This window comes from Dromiciops gliroides, chromosome 1 (genome assembly GCF_019393635.1).
Source record: "Dromiciops gliroides isolate mDroGli1 chromosome 1, mDroGli1.pri, whole genome shotgun sequence".
NCBI lineage: Eukaryota > Metazoa > Chordata > Mammalia > Microbiotheria > Microbiotheriidae > Dromiciops > Dromiciops gliroides.
Genome location: NC_057861.1, coordinates 493,066,735 through 493,088,143, shown reverse-complemented (window position 1 = coordinate 493,088,143; position 21,409 = coordinate 493,066,735). Strand labels below are relative to the sequence as shown.

Genomic DNA, 21,409 nt, shown 5'->3' with positions numbered 1-21,409 from the left:
TGATACCAGTGCTTAGCACAGTACCTCATACTTTTTAGGTGCTAAATAAATATTGATTGATACCATCAATGTATATTAATATTTATCATAGAAGCAGATTTTTTTGGTTATGATTTACTAAATAACAAAACAATGGATAAATTTACTGGCTTTACAGCAAAATGCTAATAATTTAATTTAATTAACTGTTAATCATTTAATTAAAAACACAATTAACTCTTTTTTTTTAAACTTGTAGATCTTATACCTTCATGATACCATGGAACAGCATGGTTTTGAGATGACCACCTTTGTTTTTATAAGGACATGTCACTATATTTTTGTGAAAATTGTGAAATTAGTCCAAAAAGGTAAGATAGATAGTAAGTTAGCAAGAACAAATTGGTATGGCAATACATAAGACTTGTAGCTTGAGGAAAGAAATGAAAAGCAGTGTAGTATGATTATTTACTTTGTTAAAAGTTGCATATGGAGATTTAAAAAACTATACAGCCTATAATTTCTGGGTGGTTTTCTATTATCATTTCATTGTAAGCTAGGTTACCACCATAGTAGCTCAGAAATATATATATATATACACACACACACACACACATTATATATACATATATATACATATATATGTATATATATATATATATTTGGTGGGGGTAATATATATATATATATATATATATATATATATATATATATATATATATATATATATATCTGGTGGGGGGAAGATAGTCAAAGAACAAAAGAAAGGGAGTAAAAAGAAGCACTTCCCACCCACTCACCCCTGTACCCTTACCCCCAACCATTAGTAAATTGATTTTCTTCCTTTTTATAAGTTTTATAATTTTACATTTAGGGCAAGAAACAACTTCCCATTTTAATTCCCTTGAAATTCAATAATTATTTACTGTCCAAAAGATTCCTTTTTTCAGACAATTATACCTTACACTAGTCAGTTTCTCTGAAAAACTCTCTGAACAGCACATTGCTTACTTTATTGGTGTCCAAAACACCTGGTAGAGTATTAGAGGCTGATGGCTTGTCTTGACAACCCTCTAATCCCTGTAAGTTGAAATATCCAGTTAACTTAAACTATTGGTCTGCTGGGTATGGTACTTTTCTTCGAAGTTAGAAAGTGAGAAACTAGTAAGAACACTCTAGAGATTTTAGAGATATCATTAAAAAAAACACCCTTTTGCTGTACTAAGGTTAGCACATAAGATCAGAAAAAAAATTAAGACCCTTTACTATCATAAAATATATTATTAGAGTTATGAAAAAATGACAGAGTATGGACCACAAAAATTTAATCTTGCTAAATATAAAGTGAATTTGAATAAGGCCATCTGGTAGACATACAGTTTAGGCTACATTCTGTTATCTTTGTCATCTCAATATTTCTGTTAATTGCAAAGGGGGTTATTATGTGCACAGGAAAAAAAATGAACATTTTTTCATTAGTAGAATCCATTTAAATGATTATCTCAAAATGTTGTAAAGATGAGACATTGTTCAATTTCCCATATATTCTGGCCATTTTACTCACCTCCAAAATAATAGATGTCTCCTGAATAAATCTGCATTGGCAGCACAAAATGCAGAACTGAAGTCACATCATTATCTATCATTATACTCAGGTGATTTCTTTTAGCAGATAAGGAAATGGAATGCCATTGTCCATTATTTAATTCAACTCCTAGGAGAAAAATGAAATCAGTTACAAAGAAATGTTTATAAACTATGAATCACAATAAGTCCTTCAAAACAATGTGATTCCCTTCACTCAGTATCTCAGATAAGTACAGCATTAACATCCAGAGAAGGGAGTGGGAGGATAGGATTCAGATTGAAAGAGAGAAACTGAGCCAAGTGGGAAATCATAGCATTCTGTGTGAAAATGGAGAACATTACTTTCTTCCATTTGTCAGCCCTCAGTAGAGGAGGAAAAAAAAAAAAAAACCACAAACTGAACAAACCCAAACAATTCTGGATATCTATAATATACTTATCTAGTAAATAAAAATTTACTATCAGAATTTCTAAAGAATGTCCTATTAGAGGGAAGGCAACAATTGCCAATCTAATGTATAGTATTAGGATATATTAAAATCCCAGGGTTTAGCAAATACAATAATTACTCTCTTTTTAAATTTATGTGATCATTGCTTATAAAATTGTTAGATGATTACACTTTTTCCCAAAAGTTGACCTTTGAGGTTATCATCACTCAACTTTTATTTTAGCAATCCATTGGCACCCTCGAAACAGAAGTGGATAAATATGAATTCAATTTATTTCAATTCAACAAACACTGATTTTGTGTCTCCTTTATGCAAGACTCTCTGCTAGGTGCTGGGGCTACTAAAGAAGCAAATGAACTAACAATAATAAAGGAATGAAAGAATGGATGGATGAATGAATAAGCATCCCTACTGTAACAATTGGAATGACGCCACCTGCTGGAGACTTACTGTAGAAGAGTTCTGCCCATGAAGTGAAGGTCTTTGAGGGCAAGACCAGGAGTCTTTTCTTTGGCATCAGGAAGTGACGCCAGTGAGTGGGAGGAGGAAGGAAGAGACTGGCGCTCGGTCTCACGCTCTTTCCTTTGGACTCTGGTGGAGAGCGGAGCTAGAAATGTGCTCTCCCTTTAATAGATAGGAATCTAGGCCTTTCTCTCTCTTTATCAAATTCTTATTCTCCTTAATAAATGCTTAAAAGTCTAACTCTTGCTAAAGCTTATAATTTATTGGCAACCACTCATTAGATATTTTAGACAGTTTAGCTAGAATTTTAACCCTTAACACTACCTTCAAGGAATTTACATTCTACTTGAGAAATATACCATGTAAAAGCAAGATCATTTAAAGATAATTTTAGTAGAATGAAGGGCCATGAGGTGTGACAGTGGATAGAGTGCCAGGTCTGGAGTCAGGAACACCTGCGTTCAATTCTAGTCTCAGACTCTTACTAGCTATGTGAGGTTAAGTCACTTAACCCTCTTTGCCTCAGTTTCTTCATTTACAAAATGAGTTGAAGAAGTAAATGGCAAACCCCTTCAGTATCTTCATCAAGGAAAGCCCAAATGGGGTCATTAAGAGTAGGAGAGGACTAAAATGACTAAACAAAACAGTAGCATGATAGGAAACAGCTAGGTGGTTCAGTGGATAGTAAGATGGACTCAGTGTCAGGAAAACCTGAGTTCAAATCTGACCTCAGATGCTTATTAATTGTGTGACTCTGGGCAAGTCACTTATTCCTGTTTACTTTAATGTATTGGAGAAGGAAAGGGCAAACCATTCTAGTATCTTTATCCAGAAACCGCCATGGACATTATTGGCAGGTTGTGGTCCATAGAGTCACAAAGAGTCGTACAGAACTGAACAACAGCAACAAAAAACCTGTGTTTTGGTCACATTCTAGCCTAGTTTAGAACAATCTAGGGAAGAGCAAGACTATGTCAAAGGTTGTCAAAGTGAATGCTATGATTAGTTCCCCCCAACTTTGAGATTCAAAAACATCCTTCTTAGCAAGGAAATAATACTATGTCTTTATAGAAATATAAAGTGGTCCTCAGTTCTGGACAGCCCACTTAAGCTTCTTCAGTGATGGTAAATGTGGTAACAAGGGGAACAGAAGTTGCCATGAATCACAAAAATTGTATACTGTCAATACACTTTTGGTTGTTGGTTCTTTAAATGTGAACCCTTTCTCCAGTGAGCACCAAGTGAAAATAATACTCAAAAAGCTAAAGTAAATATAACTTGGCCTTCTCTCTATAAACAAAACCAGAAGAAATACTGATGACTCATAATGTACTTGATAAAGAGGCAAAGAAAGGAGATGGTGGAGTTGGTTTTATTGTATGCAATAAGACAACAACAAAAAAACATTTCCTGAGCCATCTGGTTATGTCCTATTGCAATATTCATGATAAATAGTTGCAAAAGTCCCACAACAAAATGATTTTAATTTGTGTACCAGCATCCATTATAGAGAATGAAGCAATAGAGAACTTTTGCCCCTATTACTATATTTACCCATAGAGATTGTCATGATGTAATGTCAGGCCAGTCAGAAAAAAAGCCACACTTATAGTGCTCAAGGTTTTGCCCTGTTATTTTATAAAATTAAGCTATTCTTCTTTCTCGTGGTCATTGGCACATAGTATTGAAAGTTATACTGACTCAGTGAACCACTGTCCTGAGAGCTGCTTATTAATCAGTGTTGTGGGAAAGCATTACCTGATTCTCTGATATTTGTGAAGTAGGCAAGTCATCTTCATACCTGTATGTACCTGGAAATTGTTGTGTACTTACAATCTTGTGAAGGAACTGAAATTCAAGGGCTCAACCTCTTTTTCTAACTTTGACATTTCTGAATTGTCTTTATAACATTAAGGTAGCTATCAATAAAAAACTGGCCCTACCTTGAAGCCATAGCTGGTCTCCCATGATCAGCCTATCGGTGTGTTGCTACCTTGAAATATTTGTAATAAACTCCTTCGAATTCCCTTTGTCCTGAGTCTTGTCTCATTAATCAGTGTAAAAGCCAAAAGACTTTTCCTCTCAACAGAGGTAGCAAATGGACCCACTTTTTAAACAAATTTCCATGCTCTGTTAATAAACTGGTAAAGCCTGGAAATCTGAATCTCAGTCCACCTTTACTCATTTCCATCATCCATTATGTCATTTATTAATCCTGGAAAAGGTGGTTTAGGAAATACCACTTCTCAAACTATATGCCTACTTTTTTTTTATTTTTTAGGAGCAGTTAGCAAGTTTATTTGGTGAAAACAGAGAGCAGGTAGACCAAAGACAACATGTGGTGGGGGTTGAAAGGAAGGATGTTGGTAACCCTAACAAGGTAGTTAGTTGCTTCAGGGGCAAGAGGATCATTTTCACACTGAGAAAGTTAGGGGATTCTTTGTGGAAAGGGACTGTTGTTCTCAGCCATTCAGGACCATCCGGACTAGCTCTTCATAGTTGATACAACCATTGCTGTCCTCATGCCCTGCCACTAAGACTTCCATTTCTTCCTCTGTCATTTTCTCACCCAGAGTTATGAGGACCTGCGGTATTTTAGCCCCCACAACTGTGCCATTCATTTCCTTATCAAACACCCAAAGCCCCTCTACGTAGTCTTCATATGTGCCCTGGGCCTTATTCTTTGCTACGGTCTGCAGCATTGGCAGAAAGTGTTCAAAGTCCAGCACCTTCATATTTATCTCATCACTCTTGGGATTCCCTAAGACCTTGAGCACCTCAGCATTGGTGGGGTTCTGGTCCAGGGCCCGCATTACATCACCACACTAGCTGTATAAGATCTTTCCATCCCCCATGCAGTCAAACAGCTGGAAGGCCTCAAACTCAGCAGTCCCCTGTGAAGTCACACATCTTGTCTGTGCAGCTCAGTCTCTGATGCTTCCTCTGCTGCTGTATGTAATGGCTCTATCCCCACCTTTCCATCTAAACAAAGTCTATATAAAATATTCATAATGCTAATTTACATGGAAACACAAGGCATTCTTGAAGATATTTGGGGAAAGGTAACTAGCTGGCTTATTGCATTTTGTGTGTGTGTTTAATTCTGTCAATCAAAGATCTGCCTCAATGGCTTTTTTCCAATAAGGCAACTATCACCTATACATCAAAATCATTCAAGATTCCTTAAAAGATGGAACAGTAGAAATAATCCTGCTCAATAAACTTCTGTTCATAAAAGTCAGGGGAAAAAGAAAAAAGAAAAGAAAAAAAAAATTAAGTGCCTACTATGTTACAGGCATTTTGATAAGTGCTTTATACATATCATTTCATTTAATCCTCACAACAATCCTGTGAGATATCCCTATTTTATAGTTGAAGAAATTGAAACTAACAGAAGTTATGTGACTTGCCCAGGATCATACATCTAATAGGTGCTTGGAGCCAGATAGGAATTCAAGTTGTACTGACTCCAGGTCCAGTACTCTACACTGAGCCACTTAGCAGTCTCAAGAATAGAAGAGAGAGAGAGAGATCTAGTCAAAGATGTTCATTGTTGTGAAAGAGGAAATACAATACAGAATCCAAGGAGAGATTCTCTGTTGATTGTCAGGTTCTGCTTGTTCTTGATAGGGTTCTAGTGATTGCATTGAGCCCCAGAACATAATAGAGCCTTCTGAAAGAAATCTATATTCACTACAGAGTTTAGTCTGAATATCCACATAGGAAAGACCAATGGGATGAAGAATATATCTTGCTCAAATTATGACATGCATTTAAGATAAATAACCCTGTAAAGAATTCATTGTGATTTGAAGTTTCTCTGACCCCATCTTTTGCTAAAGTTAGAAGCCCAGGCGTCTGCCCCAGCTAGCCTCAGGGACTGCCTCCATGCCTGCACAGTGCTCCACCCACCATGATTAGAAGCTCAGTGAGGGCAGTCAGGTGACCTCCAGCATCCAGAAGCTAAAGCAGGGCTGGCAGTTGTAGAGCCACTTGTTAATTCTGTCAGTCAGGGCTACCAGCCAATTAGCTTAGGTCTGTGGCTGTGTGAACCTCCTGTTTCCAGTGAGAGAGGGGGTTTGTTGGGAAGGAGAAGGTGAGAGATTCTCCATTGTGGCATGTGAGAGGGATAGAGATGGGGTGCAGCTGTTTTACTCTTTGGGAACAGCTAAGTCCAGTTGGTGTGATTCCAGGTCATCTTGTTTTCCTTCCCCTATTCCATTTTTCCCTTGTCCCTAGTTCTACTAATCTTACTTGTGTTTTAAATTCATTCCTGTTAATAAACCCTGTTTTTGTTTTTTTTTTTAAAGAGGCTGTTAATCTCCTTCCTTACCCCAATATTATGGCGAGCCACCTAACACTCCCCCCAATTAAAATTTTGCCCTTACAATCCCTTGAATTTATTCATCAATATGTATACCTGGGACATATGACACAAATGACTTGGACAGAGTCAATACTCAATAAGTATTTGTTGAATTAATAGATCAAATCATTCTCTTGAATATTTTCTTACCAGAGTTTAAAAAAAAAAGAGTGAACACTCAGTACAATAGACTCAAAGATCAAATATCAGAAGAGTAAAGAGATACCCCATTAGAAATGAAATGTCAAAAACCCTCTGATCCAATCTTTAACTTTCATTTTTTCCAGTCATTAAATTAAAATTATGCTATTCCCCAACTTCACCTTTCATCAAGACTATATTTATAATTCATTTATATTTTTAAAACTCTTTGATGTTGTAGACATGTTCAATACAAAACAAATCCCAATCTAGAATTCTGAAATGTTCATCAACAAAGATATTTTTTTCAAAGTTCTAACATTGTTTTGATTTGTGAAAAGTAGTGAAGGAGAGATGCAAATTAACACATGGATAATTTCAATGAGCTATTTCAATAACTCCTGATTTTGTTAGTGTGGGAGTTGTAGCTACTGACAGAGCTCACTACCTATCTCCTATTTAGTCTTTGAGAGCTCCTAGATTCTTTGAGAAGTCAAGAGACTTGCGCATGGTCACAGAGCTAATAAGTATCAGAGATATGATCTTTTTTTTTTTTTGGAGGGGCAATGAGGGTTAAATGACTTGCCCAAGGTCACACAGGTAGTAAGTGTCAAGTGTCTGAAGCTGGATTTGAACTCAGGTCCTCCTGAATCCAGGGCAGCTGCTTTGTCCACTGTGCCACCTAACTGCCCCCCAGAGATAGGATCTTAACCCATTTTTTTTCCTGAGTTGGAGTATTACATATTCACCATGATGTCATGATTCCTTTCTTTAAGTTACTTCCACAAACCAAGAATTTTCTGACAATAACTCCATAATAACTATGTAAAAACATCATGCAGTTTCCTTTTTTTTTAGGGTTTTAAAAAAGAGGCTAGTTTAGTGGTCTCTGAAGAGAAGAGATAGCTTCTTACAGGTCTGCGATTTGGTTAAAAGGTATTTTTATAGTTAAATCCTTTCTTATTACACTAAGTCAAATCTTTCTGTCATCTACTGGTCCCACTTCCTTCTCCTGCTCTCTCTCTCTACCTTTTTCTTTTTCTCTGTCTCTCTGTGTATCTCTGTGTGTGTGTGTGTGTGTGTGTGTGTGTGTCTCCCTCCTCTTTCTCTCTCCCCCTCTCCCTCTCCCTCTCCCTGCATTTTTTTTCACTCAGATTTTTCAATTAGTGTAAGTAGCTATGAACTACACCATGAATCTTGATTTTTTAAGCCACAATTTACCAGAGGAAACTGTCAATGTTGCAATGCTACCTACATTAAGTAGAAATCACTACAACGTGCATCCTGCTATAAAATAGGTCATAAGAGTTGAATATGTGAGTGTGTACGTGTGCATGTCTGCCCAGTAGAAAAATCACAAATTATTCAAAGGACATTAGAATATGCTTCATTGAGCACAACAGAAGACAAATTGTGACCAGCAATAAGAGTAAAAGACATTATGGAGGACAAATGTGATCAGCACCAGGTCTAAACATAAAGTAAGAAATAAAGCAACAAGATGGACAGCCCAAATAATACACTGATAAATCTGAGATATTGAGGAGGAAGGGCAGAGAAATGAAGAGGTACTGGGTAAATACTCTGCAAAAAAATTCTTGTAAAATATGAAAAAGAATTGTGCAGAATGAAAAGACAGGGGAGATTTAAAACCTGTACTGATTAGCAGAGAATATGCAGGATCTATATTTGTCAAATGATTGATCAAAGTACTATGTCCAATGTAAAAGCCAAAGGAAGAAAAACTAGCTTTGTGCAATGAATATATCAATACAAATCTACAGCAAAGTTTCTGTAGCACAAGCCTCTTTGAAAAGCCAGTTCTATGTTGCAGAACTAAATTTTTGTGACAAGAGACACCTTATGTATATGTTAACACAACACACACATAGGCGAAACTCCAATAGCTGGAAACCAATTCATATCTATTCTTAATTATAGAAAATTCTTTTATAAGCCTCTCTAACAGGACTACATTTATGGTAATAACACCCCAGGTGAACTAACATGGGGCTAAAATTGGTAGTCAATGAATAAGAGCCTCACTCAAAAATATCTGTAATCACAACTGTCTCTAAGTTCCCTGCTTGATGCAAATCATAATCCATCTATTATTCCCATAGTATGATCTTTTGTGCCTGTCCTCCTACCACATGTTTGACACTAGCAACCAATGTGCTGACATTGTTAGGATAACCATTGTTAGGATAGGCATATTTTAGTGGTACAAATGACATCCCTCATTCTTCTTTTTTTTTTGGGGGGGGGAGGGCAAGGAGGGTTAAGTGACTTGCCCAGGGTCACACAGCTAGTAAGTGTCAATTGTCTGAAGCTGGATTTGAACTCAGGTCCTCCTGAATCAAGGGCAGCTGCTTTATCTACTGTGCCACCTAGCTGCCCCCACTTTTTTTTTTTTTTTCTGGGCAGTGAGGGTTAAGTAACTTGTCCAGGGTCACACAGATAGCAAGTGTCAAGTGTCTGAGGCCGGATTTGAACCCAGGTCTTCAGGGCTAGTGCTTATCCACTGTGCCACCTAGCTGCCCCCCAAAATTCCTCATTCTTACCATGTGATTAGCCATCTTATCTTCCTATTACAAAATTCTTTCATGACATCTTCTACTGTTCTTTAGTTTCTCATTGATTATATGTTGTAGCCTTCTTATAGCCACCATGCATACTTCAAATTTACTTCTGAGTAATACGTATTTAAAAAAAAAAAAACAAAATCTTCAAAGGCAGCTGTATACCTCGAGCAACAATTTTTTAATGTCAGTGTTAAAAATATCTTTATGCTTTTAGGGGAAATGAGATAAATTGGGTTATATAAAAACTTTTCACTTTCCTAAAGGCAAATTACACTGTTCAACTGCTCTTCTATACTGTTCATCACAGGTATATATATACTGATGAATAGGGCACTTATCCATATCATTCAATCATTTACTAAGTGCCTATTATGTGTCAGACTTGTGCTAAGTTCTAGGGATGCAAAAGGAGGCCAAAAAAAAAAGTCCCTGCCTTTAAGAAGCTCACTATCTAATGGGGGAGAAAAGAAGTAAATAAGTATGGACAAACAAGGTATATAGAGGATAAATAGAAAATAATTAAGAGAAAAAAGGCACCAAAATTAAGACAAGTTGGAAGATATAATTTTCACGGGGCTCTAAAAGAAGTCAAGGAAAGAAATAGGTAGAAATGATGGAGAACATTTCAGGCATGGAGAAATTTAGAGTAAATTTTTAAAACTGAGAGATAGAGTAGTTTGTTCATAGAAAAACAAGGCCAGTGTCACTGGATCAAAGGGTAAGTGATGGGGAGTAAGGTGTAAGAAGACTGGAAAGGTATGAGGGGGCAGCTAGGTTATGAAAAGCCTTGAATGCCAGTGGATTTCATATTTTATCCTGGAGTAAATTGGGAATCACTGGTGTTTACTGAGTAGGGGGTGACATGATTAGAATTATATTTTAGGAAAATCATTTTGATGAATAATGGAGGATGGACTGGAATGAGAAGAGATTCAGAGGCAGACCCACCATCAGGCTATTGCAATAGTTGAGGTGTGAGGTGATAAGGAACTGAACCAGAGTTGTGGCAGTGTCAGAGGAGAGAAGGGCATATATTCAAAATATATACAAAGATGAAATTCATAGGCCTTGGCAACAGATTAGATATGGAATTTGTGGGAGCTGGATGGAGTTGGGGGGGGGGAATGAAAGCTGAAGATGACCCCTAGATGGAAGGGCTGAAGGACTGAGAGGAGAATGTTGCCCTTTACAGTAATAAAAATAAATAAATAAAAGTATTTAAGGGGAAGTATAATAAGTTCTGTTTTGGCCATATTTAGTTTATGATATCTAATGGGCATCCATTTCCAGATATCTGAAAGACAATTGGAGATATGTGGAGGTCAGCAGAGAGGTTGGGGCAGCATAAGCAGATTTAAGAATTGTTAGCATAGATAGGGTTATTTAGTGCATGAGATAATCAAGTGGAATAATAAAGAAGATAAAAGGGCTCAAGATATAATACCATGAGAGATTTATGATTAAAGGTTCCAATATGATGAGAATCCAGAAAAGGAGACAAAGGAGGAAAGATCAGGTAGGTAGAAGAAGAACCAGGAGAGAGTAGTACTCCCAAAACCCTAGAGAAAGGAGGCTATGAAGGAAGAGAAGTTGATTAAGAGTGTAGAAGGCTACAAAGAGGTCAAAGAGAATGAGAGCTGAAAAAAAATCATTGGATTTGGCAGGTAAAAGATAACTTTAGAGAGAGTAATTTTCAGTAGAATAAGATTTTTTTTAAAAAAAGAATGATAAGATGAGAAGCCAGAATGTAAGGGGTTAAGACAAGAATAAGAGGAGAGAAAGCAGACACATCTATTCTAGATGGCTTAAGGCATTTAGCCATAAATGAAAAGAAAAAAAAAAGACATGGATATTGGAGACAGAAGAATCGAATAAAGGTTTTGTTTGTTTGTTTAAGGATAGGGGAAACATTGGCATGATTTTTTTTTAGTCAGAAGGGAATGAGTCAATAAAATGGGAGAGACCAAAAATAAGTGATAGGTGAGGATGAGAGAGAGGGACAATCTGTCTGTTGGAGGAGAAAGCATGGAATGAGCACTTGAGCAAGTAGAGGGGATAGCCTTGGTAAGAAATAAAACAACTTCATCATATGAGACAAGAGTGAAAACAGTAATGAGACAGTGGCAGAACACATCTAAGGGATAAGAGATGAGGGAGAGGGGAGAAGAGGGAGTTCATGGTAAATATCCTCATTCTTGTTTTTCTGTAAAATATAAAGCAAGTTTCTCAGTTGAGGGCAGGGGCAGAGAGAGACATGGGAAGCATGCTGGGGGATGAAAAGTTTTGGAAAAGCTTATGTGTAAAGGAAGATAGTGAGTTGAAAATGCAGCTATAATAAGATTGCCTAGCAACAGTAAAGGCAGCAGTGAGAACAGAGGTTGTGTAGACTGTGTAACCCAGAATGGTTGTATGATTTTCTCCACCTTTGTTCAGTAGCATGTCACAAAGGAGATGAATGGTAGGAGCAACCCAAGTCTCAGGCTTAACATGGAGTGATCAGCAAAATCATTAGAGGTCTAGGGACTAAAGAGAGGAGGACATTGTAAAGTTGGATTGTTCACCAATGGGTCAAGAGAGAGGAAAGAGGACAGAGTATCTCATGCAAAGGGGACTGACTGGGAGAGAAGTGAGGGATAAAGGGATTAGAGCTCATAGTAGAGATTAAAAGTACAGTTTAGTAAGGGAAGGAAGAGGAAAAGGAGAAAAAACAGTAGATAATGGTCAGATAAGAGTATTTTTAAATTCTTGAGTATTAAAGGTGGTATATTTATGGGTGATGGTAAAATCGAGGATAGCCATTTTTGTGTGAGGTTGAGGTGGGGTGGAGGTCAACATACGCATGTTGAAATCTGAGCAATAAACAAAAGTTTCTGTGTGGATGAACAAGCCAAACTTCTTTGAGTGATTAGAAATTTTTTCCAGTAAGTTCTAGTGTTTTGGGAATCATTGTAATCAACACAATGCCATTTCTACATAGAAAAATCTAAAAAACCTTACCATCCACAGGGAATCTCTTTTTGACATGAACTCTGTGATCTAGCTCCTCCAACAAAGTAGCAAAAACCTTTGCTAACCTTGCATTTCCCTATTTTACATCTCACCAGATTTATGATCAGAAAGTCCTTAGATAGCTTTATTTCTAGTGCTATAAATCATGAGGAATCTTCAATTATTTTGGTGAATTTATGGGGTCCTAGCCATGAAGCACATTGCCCTACCCAATCAAAAACATTTTTAAAATCAACAAAAATCAATAAACAAAATGGAAAAAAAATATTTTCTATATCTTTCAGTCTATTTTAAGTAGTAAGTATGGGGCCCATTGCTGAATATTGCTTGGGAAAGCTGTCTTGTTTCTTATTAAAACTCTCCCTGAGAAGGCCCTTGATTTATGCATAGCTTGATCTCATAAAAATGTTTGTTTAGATGAATAAATTAGCATGTAGATCAGGAATTATTAATGTTCTTTTCATCTTCTTTTGTCAATATTTATTAAGGTCTTTTTTTTTCTTTTTCCATGGATTTGGAATCTTCTTCTTTGACACCTTTTATATGGTTCCACTGTGTTATTTCCAGCATAGATCTTAACATATATTTGGTTCAATCTGGTTCCTTTTCTCATCTCTGTTCTCTTTGATGCCATTTCTATCTCTTCTATAAGCTAGTCTGAGACTGCAAAGAGGTACAACTGTGGTATTATCACTGTCCTTACTAGAGAGAACAGTTTGTAAAATTATTTTTTAAATCTTATTTTTATATTTTCATTTTTCTACTTTGTGGTTCTCTATCTATTTTTCTTCATAAAATACCCTTGGGATAACTTTGTGTTTAGTTGATTATCTTGCCAAAATTTATTTAAATGGATTTTTGCCCTCCATTTCTTCTCTTTGATTTTTGAGTCTACATTGCACATAATCATACATCATTGTTCTTCATGAAATTTTACAAATAAGTTCATATTCTAACTTTGGCCTTTAGCAATTATCTCTGTTTGACAAATCAGATGTTTGTTGACTAAGTGCCTTTCTGGGCTCTTCTGGTCTCCTTGATTTGGCACTTAATTTGCAATAGTTAAACTTCTAGACAGAATTATTGTAATCAATGTTGATGTCATTTATTTTGATCATTTCAATTTTTAAATTTTTTTTTCTTTTCAATTTCTTGTTTAAAATTCCAAGGTTAAGCTATGTCAATTGTAAGGCATACATATTTTTTTCTTATTCCTATTGTTATGGGTCTGGGGTACCTCAGGAGGAGCCCAGGGAACCTTCTTGAGAGGCTGGATCAAAAGACAGACACACCAAAAGAGATAAGAGGCACCTTATTGGGACTGAGTTAACTCCAGGACCACCACCCTTCATTCCAGTCTCCCCCACCCCTTGGGAAGATAATTCTATTAGGCATGGCTGCTACCTGAATGGTTCCTAGGAGACAGATAACTCCAGAAGTCAGGACCACCTCCCCTCATTTCAGTTTCCCCTACCCCCAAAAGAAACTTCCCATAGTCAGATGATCACCCCATTGGTCCCTCCACCATTGGTCCTCTATAAAAGTATTTGCCTTTCTCCTGCTTGAGGAGATAGATATCAGAGAATGTCTCTGGATCTACCTTCCCTTGAGACTTGTCTCAAGGTTTCCTTTCTCTAGTGCCCAAATAAAATATTATTTTATTCTAATTGGATTTGTGTGCTAGAGGGTGTATTTCTTTCAAGAGGAATTCCTAAGGACCTCTACCCCAACCAAACCATTTCCCCCATGGCACTATTCTTAAAAAAAAAAAAAAAATCTTGATGAGTTGATTTTCTGACTACACATAGATAGCTGACGCAAGGAAAACTCCCACATCAATAACAAGTCTCTTCCTGCCTGCTAATTCCATAAAAACAAAGTGAGTAGTTTATGATGAGAAAGTTGAGAGAAAAAACAAAAACAAAACCTAACTGTGGTTCAGGTCTAATTCTACAAAAAGTAAACTATACAGTAAGCTGTAAGATTTGATTTGAAGATGACATGAGGTTTGAGACATGGAGGAATTAAGGAACTATTAAAGTTTAAACTGGCCAACTACCTATAAGGATGGACACACCTAAGAAGTAGGGAGAGGTTGAATTCTATAGCAGAAAAGTCAGTTAGGCATGGATACTGAGTTAGGAGACAGAGATAACTCCAGAGGTCAGAACTATCTCTCCAAAAGAAAATTCCCACTGACTGAGGAATCTTCCCCGCCACACACACCCCAAAAAAGGGAACTTTCAATTGTCAGGTGGTCACCCCATCTATCTTCTGTAAATGCTTTTGTCAACCTTCCATTGAAGGAGAAAAGATGTCTCTAAGCCATCTCCTCCCCATCTTCTTCAAGTGCCCAAATATATAAAGATAGATAGATATAGATATAGAGATATATAGTGAGTGTGTGTGTGTGTGTGTGTGTGTGTGTGTGTGTGTGTGTGTGTGTGATCTCCACTGGCCAGATAAGGTTCTAGAAAATTCCTACCATAAGAGTCCCTCATTTGGATCAAGGCATTGTATCTCCAAAGAGCCCTGGTGTCCTGAGGTACCTTTAACCTCTCCACCCAAGCAAGTTTAAACTATTTTTCCCTAAAAGTTAAAGAATCCTAGAGACTTGATTAACTCAGGGGATTAATCACTTCTTGTTCTCCTAAATACAAAAAAAAAAAATCTATGAGGTGCTCCAGGCTTTCTCTTTGATGTTTCATTCCTGCAAAACAATAGACTATGGAATTTATTCAGCTAAATCTACTTTGGAGGGTCCACAATGCAAATCTTTTTTTTTTCCCCTGCTTTGGCTAACTAAACCTCCTTTATTTAACGGATAAATTACCTATAAGTGTCTTATTCTTTTTCAATATCAAACATAAACTATCAGGAGACTGGCCTGAGACAGTCCACTACAATTGGTATAGTCTGGTAGGACTGGAATAGAGTAATTCCATCAAAGTGGGTAGTGGGCAGTAAAGAAGACCTTCCTACTACTTATATTGTTTTTAGATAAGGAGTTTAGTTATGGAGCACCATGAAGTGCCCCCTAACACCTTGGGATACTAGAGAGTAAAGTATGGTCACTTAACAATGAAAGATTAATGTGAGTTTACTTGGTGGCCTTAAGAACTTTATCTTGAAGATAATTGCTGCAAAATATCTTTTTAAGACTATCAGCTGGACCTTCAAGGGTATTAATTTGAGATTCCTTCACATTCTATTAGGAGATTTCCTCAGAGCTCAGTTTAGCATCAAAGCAGCTAGGAGGGACTGAATTTTAAGGGATTGAAAGAGATCATCCCCTTATAAGAAAAGGACAAATTCATGAAGAATTCCAGTAAGTCAGTCGCTGGCCTTACTGAGCTAGATGTCTTTGTGTTGCTAATGGCATTATTATCCAATTGCCTTAGGAGAAACTTACTAAAAGAAGACCTTTCCCTCCTTTAAAGGAGTCATATTTGTGTATGAAAAGGGAAAGAGCCTTTGGATTTGAATGAATTATTGGTAATGATCAGTATAGATGAAAAGGCATTTTTCAGTCTTTAGGATTACATAAACCAATTAGCCAGCCATCAGAGAGGTAGCTTGAGGAAGCACACAGCACAGGTGGCTGAACTGAACTAGACATTCCAGTATTGGTAGACTTGGAAGAAGTTTTGAGAGTTTGAGATTTCTTGTCTCCTAGATCCTTCAGTTTGAGTCATTAGGCATCAGGGAGATTTTTCTGCAAGATGAACATGATCCCTGACAGGAAAAGAAATCACTACTTGGCATGATCAGCCAGAATCCTGTGTAGTTCCATGAACAGGCTTCAGTTTGATGTAGGAGGCAAAAAGGGGTTAATAGAAAATTATAAGACCCAAGTTCTAGTACAATTATTAGCTCTAAAAGGGAGTCAGATCCCAGTTAATGTATAACTTATGTTAGGTTCTCATACCCATAGTGATCAACATCCATAATGGACCAGAACGGGTCAGGTCAAAATAATAATAAAGGAAAAAGACAACCTACAGAAATTCTAATGAAAAATGATTATATTTTGAAACTAGCCATGGGACTCAGAAAGAGACATGCGCAGAAAAGGCCAAATTTGTCCCCAGATTCACTTTATGACTTGTAAATCCTCGAACACACCTCCACAGAAAAAGGTACCCGCCTAGGGGGTTGGCTTAGGATCCCCAGGAACTCCAAATTAGGATAAGCCCTCCCTTGTAACACCCCTAGGTGGAGAATATTATAATGAGAAGGACAGGCCCTCCCCTGTACCTCCCCAAGGTGGAGATTATTATAATGAGACTGATAATCAATTTATCTATACTATAAATATAATTGTCTTTCCTTTCCTTATTTGAGAGATACCTTTCCAATATTCTCTCCCTGTGGTCACCCACAGTATTGCAATAAAACTTGGTAAACTGAGTCACTGAGTCTTGTAATTCTTTTGGGACTACTCACAATCAATTTGACCCCAAAATTCTATCCCACATCAAGTTCTTCACCTTATCAACTATAGTACACTGGCCAGAGACAATGACATTTTAGCCTTTAGTCACTGGCCCCAGCATAGGAAGGTAGAGCCAGGTCCCAATAATGAGAATACACCATCAATCCCCAGCCTAACCCCGCCCCCCCCCACCCCTCTCTGAATCTTGCAGAGCACAGGAAGGAAATGGTGGGAGAAATCCACAAAAATGCTCTGCACTGGTGGCTGGGGGGAGGGGAGGGGAGGAAGGGACAGAATCAGGTCTTGGCATAGGGTGGGGCAATGCTCACTCTCTAACCATCAGGGAGAGGTGTGTGGTGCAATCAGAACTGGGTAAAGGGGGATAAAATGAGGCCCCAGTAATGGTATCTGTCCTGCTCTAGCACAGAGAGGTAAGAGTTGACATTGGCAGAGTGGGCAGAAGGCAGACACGGGACCCGTAACAGCCTGTGAGCCCCAAGCCCAGATCCAGGTTTCAATGGCAGAGGTCAGGAGACAGCAAATGTAAACATGTGTCCCCCAACAGAAGTGAATACTACAGCTGGGCCTAGCAGCAGAAGAGATAGCAGCAAAAAAGGAATAGGTCTGTGTGGGACAATTATGGATTTGAGTCAGATTAAACTCTGAGGATGGAGTCTGAAAGATACCTAGCCCCCCCAGAATAACTAGCCTCTTTCTTTGCCTAAAAGTTAATTGCTTGTCAAATTTTCACTGTCTCCTTTAAGTTTTATTGTTGAGATAATGGACTTGGGACAGTTCTGTAAACTTTGGGGATGGGGTCTGGGAGATATCCAGTCCCCCAGTAAGTTTTATTACTTGTCACAGTTCTACCAATTAGCACTATTTACTTTACTTCTGCTTAGTTCCCACATGCCAGCTACACCTTAGTTTATGGCCTGTAATAAAAAACTCCCCTCTCACATGTCAGAATCCCAATCCCTGTCATGGCAGATAAGGGAGTGATTTCTGCCTCCCTCTTTCTTTGACATTCCTCAGACTTGTACCCCTTCCCCTTCTCCCCTTTGTTCTTGGACATGTCTCCATACATGGATCACGAGCTGGGTACTCATCTTGGGTGAGACAGGATTGGATGTTAGATTGTGAGCTCATCCACCCTAGGTGTACGTGGGGACAGTCTTTTTCAAGATTACTATAAAAACCTAGAGGATTGGGCATATCTTTGCAAGACTTCAATGTGTAATTGGGTTTTGCCCATCCTCATGAGGATGTAATAAATCTGTCTCTGCTTGCCTTGGTGGTCTCCTCGAGTTATTTGGATAAACTGAGGCAGTTTGTCCCAAACAGGTCCCAGAGGTAATAACAGCTTAGTGACAGAAAAGTGGTCACTGGCATGTTTAGTGGCAAAAGCCAGGCCAACTATAGCCTAATGCTTCCTATTTACTGCCAGTGCAATACCAAGTGATTAATGCAATTTTCTAAGAAGGACCTGAACAACAAAAGGGCATCATTGTTGGGAGGTAGCTTGCTTTCTGACAACAAGGAGAACATGAAAGTATCTATCTAGTCCCCACAGAAAAAGAGGGAAGTTCCTCAGGGGCCTCTAATGAAGCAAATTTTTTGTAGCCTTCCGGCCATGGGGCTCCCTGAAAAAAGATTCTGACTGATGCAGGGAACAGTAAATGGGTGGGGGTACAAAACAGTTCTACCCTGACTTGTGATAAGGATCAGTGACCGTTCAGTATGTGCCATCATCTTTGCTCTTCCTCTTGCTGGTTCTGTTTGTGGAAACTGTTTGACATTGAGAGACCCACAGGGAATGCAATGATTTAGCATCACCCACCACATGGACCTCATCATTTAGACCTAGACACATTCCTTTCATATTTAGTCACACTTCTGAGGAGCTATTTTGTTAGTTTTGTTTTTGTTATGGTTCTGTTTCAGTTTTTCTTTTCTTTAGTGCTGCCTCTATGAATCTTCTTGAATACCAGAGGTCAGGGTTGACCAGTATTATCCCTAAAGTAATTTAAGAGGTAATGTCCTCATGAATAGTAGTATCAGACTCAAATATAAACATCCTTTTTCCTACATACTGACTTTGAAAACCACTAATTAATATTATATATATATATATATATTGTATAATGTTTTTATTTATTTTGTTAAATATTTCCCAATTATATTTTACTAGAAGGCTTTTGTCTTTTTGTGGGGGGGGGGGTGGCAATGAGGGTTAAGTGATTTGCCCAGGGTCAGACAGCTAGTAAGTGTCAAGTGTCTAAGGTCAAATTTGAACTCATGTCTTCCTGAATCCAGGGCTGGTATTTTTTCCACTGCACCACCTAGCTGCCCCCTCCCAATTACATTTTAATCTTATTCAAGCCACATTTGGGAGTTTGGAAATCATGAGTTTAAAACCTGTACTCTATAATAAAGCTTCTTAAACTGTTGGTCATGACCCCATGTGGGATCGCATAACTAAATGTGGGGTCACGAAAAATTTGGCAATAGTAAAAGGTTATGTATATCTATTTTATATACTTATATACCTGGGGTTACATAAAAATTTCTTGGGTAAAAAGGGGTTGCAAGTGGAAAAAGTTTAAAAACCCTGCTCTAGATGATTTTGTGGACCTTACCACCAATGGATATAGTGCAATAGGAAGCAATAGTCTTTCCCCCTCCTTCATTTAAATTAGTCTACTTTTTCCTTAAAAGGTAGTGAAGGCAAATTTGAGACGTGATTAGCTCAAAGGATATAAGGCTCAGGCTGCTGATGTCACTTCCTGATCTTGTGAGTACAAAAAATTCCAGAAGGAACTCCATAAATTCTCTTTGTTGTTTGGCTGATAGGAAATTCTAGGCACCTAAGGCAAGGGAATTTTGATCAGCTAGAAGAGATATAGGTGTCCTCAGTGCATATAATTGATAAATATGTTCTTCTGCTATGGTTAAGTAAATCTTTTTCTAACTTTCAAATGATCTATAAATGTCTCATTCCTTTTGAATATCAAACATAAATAACCAGAGAACTGGCCTGAGTCAAGATCAGACCAGAAAACAGGGCTAAAATGAAAATCTTTATCACATTAAAATTGGATACCTTGACATTGGACTATTTAGTGGGAAAAGTGGGAAAAAATCCAAATCATACTAAGGTATGAAGACATTTTATATTATGTACTATGCAGTCTCTGAAATATAACCCAAATAAGTACTATACATTTTTAGTATTGATTTATTATGTATTTTATTATTGATGCCACCTGATATTTTATAGTTTTGAAATCTATAAAGGTGATCAAAGGTGGGGAGGTAGGGTTTGGGGCAGGGAGCATTCTGTAGAATGATAGTTGATTGTATTTTTAAATTTGATATACTGTTTTCGAAATTATTTAAAATTACATTTCACAAAGCTACATTCTTCATTAGGAAATTTTGACTAGATGGTTTATACATTTATTGAAATTGCAACTCAATTTCGGTTCGGCACTCAACACAGTTCAACTTTGGGTTTTAAAAATATCTCTAAATTTTAAATAAATAATAAATTGCTAATTTCTATCTCTATTAGAAAAAAGAAAAAATTTGTCTCTTTCTTCATTAGAAGTATTTTGCTTATCATGATAAATACCTCATCCTCCCCACCCCAGCCCCCAAAATAATGTCAGAAGTAATAATCTCTGGTCAAAATAATATTCTCTAATTTAATTATCAAATGTTGTACATGTGAAACATAAGGTCAAAAGCCTTTGCCTGTTGGTTAATAAATCTGTCCAGTCGTACATAATTTAATTAGTCAATTTCTTATTGTGGAATTTACTTTCTCCAGTGACTCTAAAAGCAACATTTCAAAAGTTCATTGTGGTTCTATTCAGAAACATCCTGCTTATAGAGGAAACAGAAGTTTATCCTCTTAATTACAGCTACTTTCTGTATTTACATAGATGTATTTAATGAATTATTTTAGACACTTTATATCAGCTGTGAGTATAAGTACATTAAATTATATGGTGTCAGTGATAATATCTGCATTTAACCATGATTATTATGACTTCAAAGTCACTGGGGGTGTTTTGTATATCCTTATGACTTTCAGTTAATCTATCAAAGATACATGCCAATAAACTGTTTAGAAATGATACTACCTTCCCAGGGCCTGTTAGAGTGACACTGCAACGAAGCAATTTCATTAACATGTTTATAATTGGGCTGTGATTGAAACTGCTATTGAAGAAGTCAAATACATCACAATAAACTGTACATCAATGACACACTTACTATGAAATTAACATTTTCAAATGATGGTCTCAGGAAATCTATTAATAATTAAAATGAAACTGCTTTGATTTATTCCCTTTTTAAGACTCACTTATGCAAATTTCTCACAGCA

At 37.2% G+C, this 21,409-nt stretch overlaps 2 protein-coding genes across 2 annotated transcripts in view; both read right to left on the bottom strand.

The window, feature by feature from the left end:
• The window catches only part of LOC122735681 (contactin-associated protein-like 4), a 583,309-nt gene that overhangs the window by 165,849 nt on the left and 396,051 nt on the right, over positions 1 to 21,409 (bottom strand). The window contains 1 exon segment of the mRNA XM_043977415.1: positions 1,544 to 1,693. Within this exon segment, the coding sequence (XP_043833350.1) occupies positions 1,544 to 1,693 (150 nt within the window).
• Positions 4,943 to 5,293, bottom strand: LOC122735680 (myosin light polypeptide 6-like). Its single transcript, XM_043977414.1, has one exon. The coding sequence runs from the start codon at positions 5,291 to 5,293 to the stop codon at positions 4,943 to 4,945; it is 351 nt and encodes a 116-aa protein (XP_043833349.1).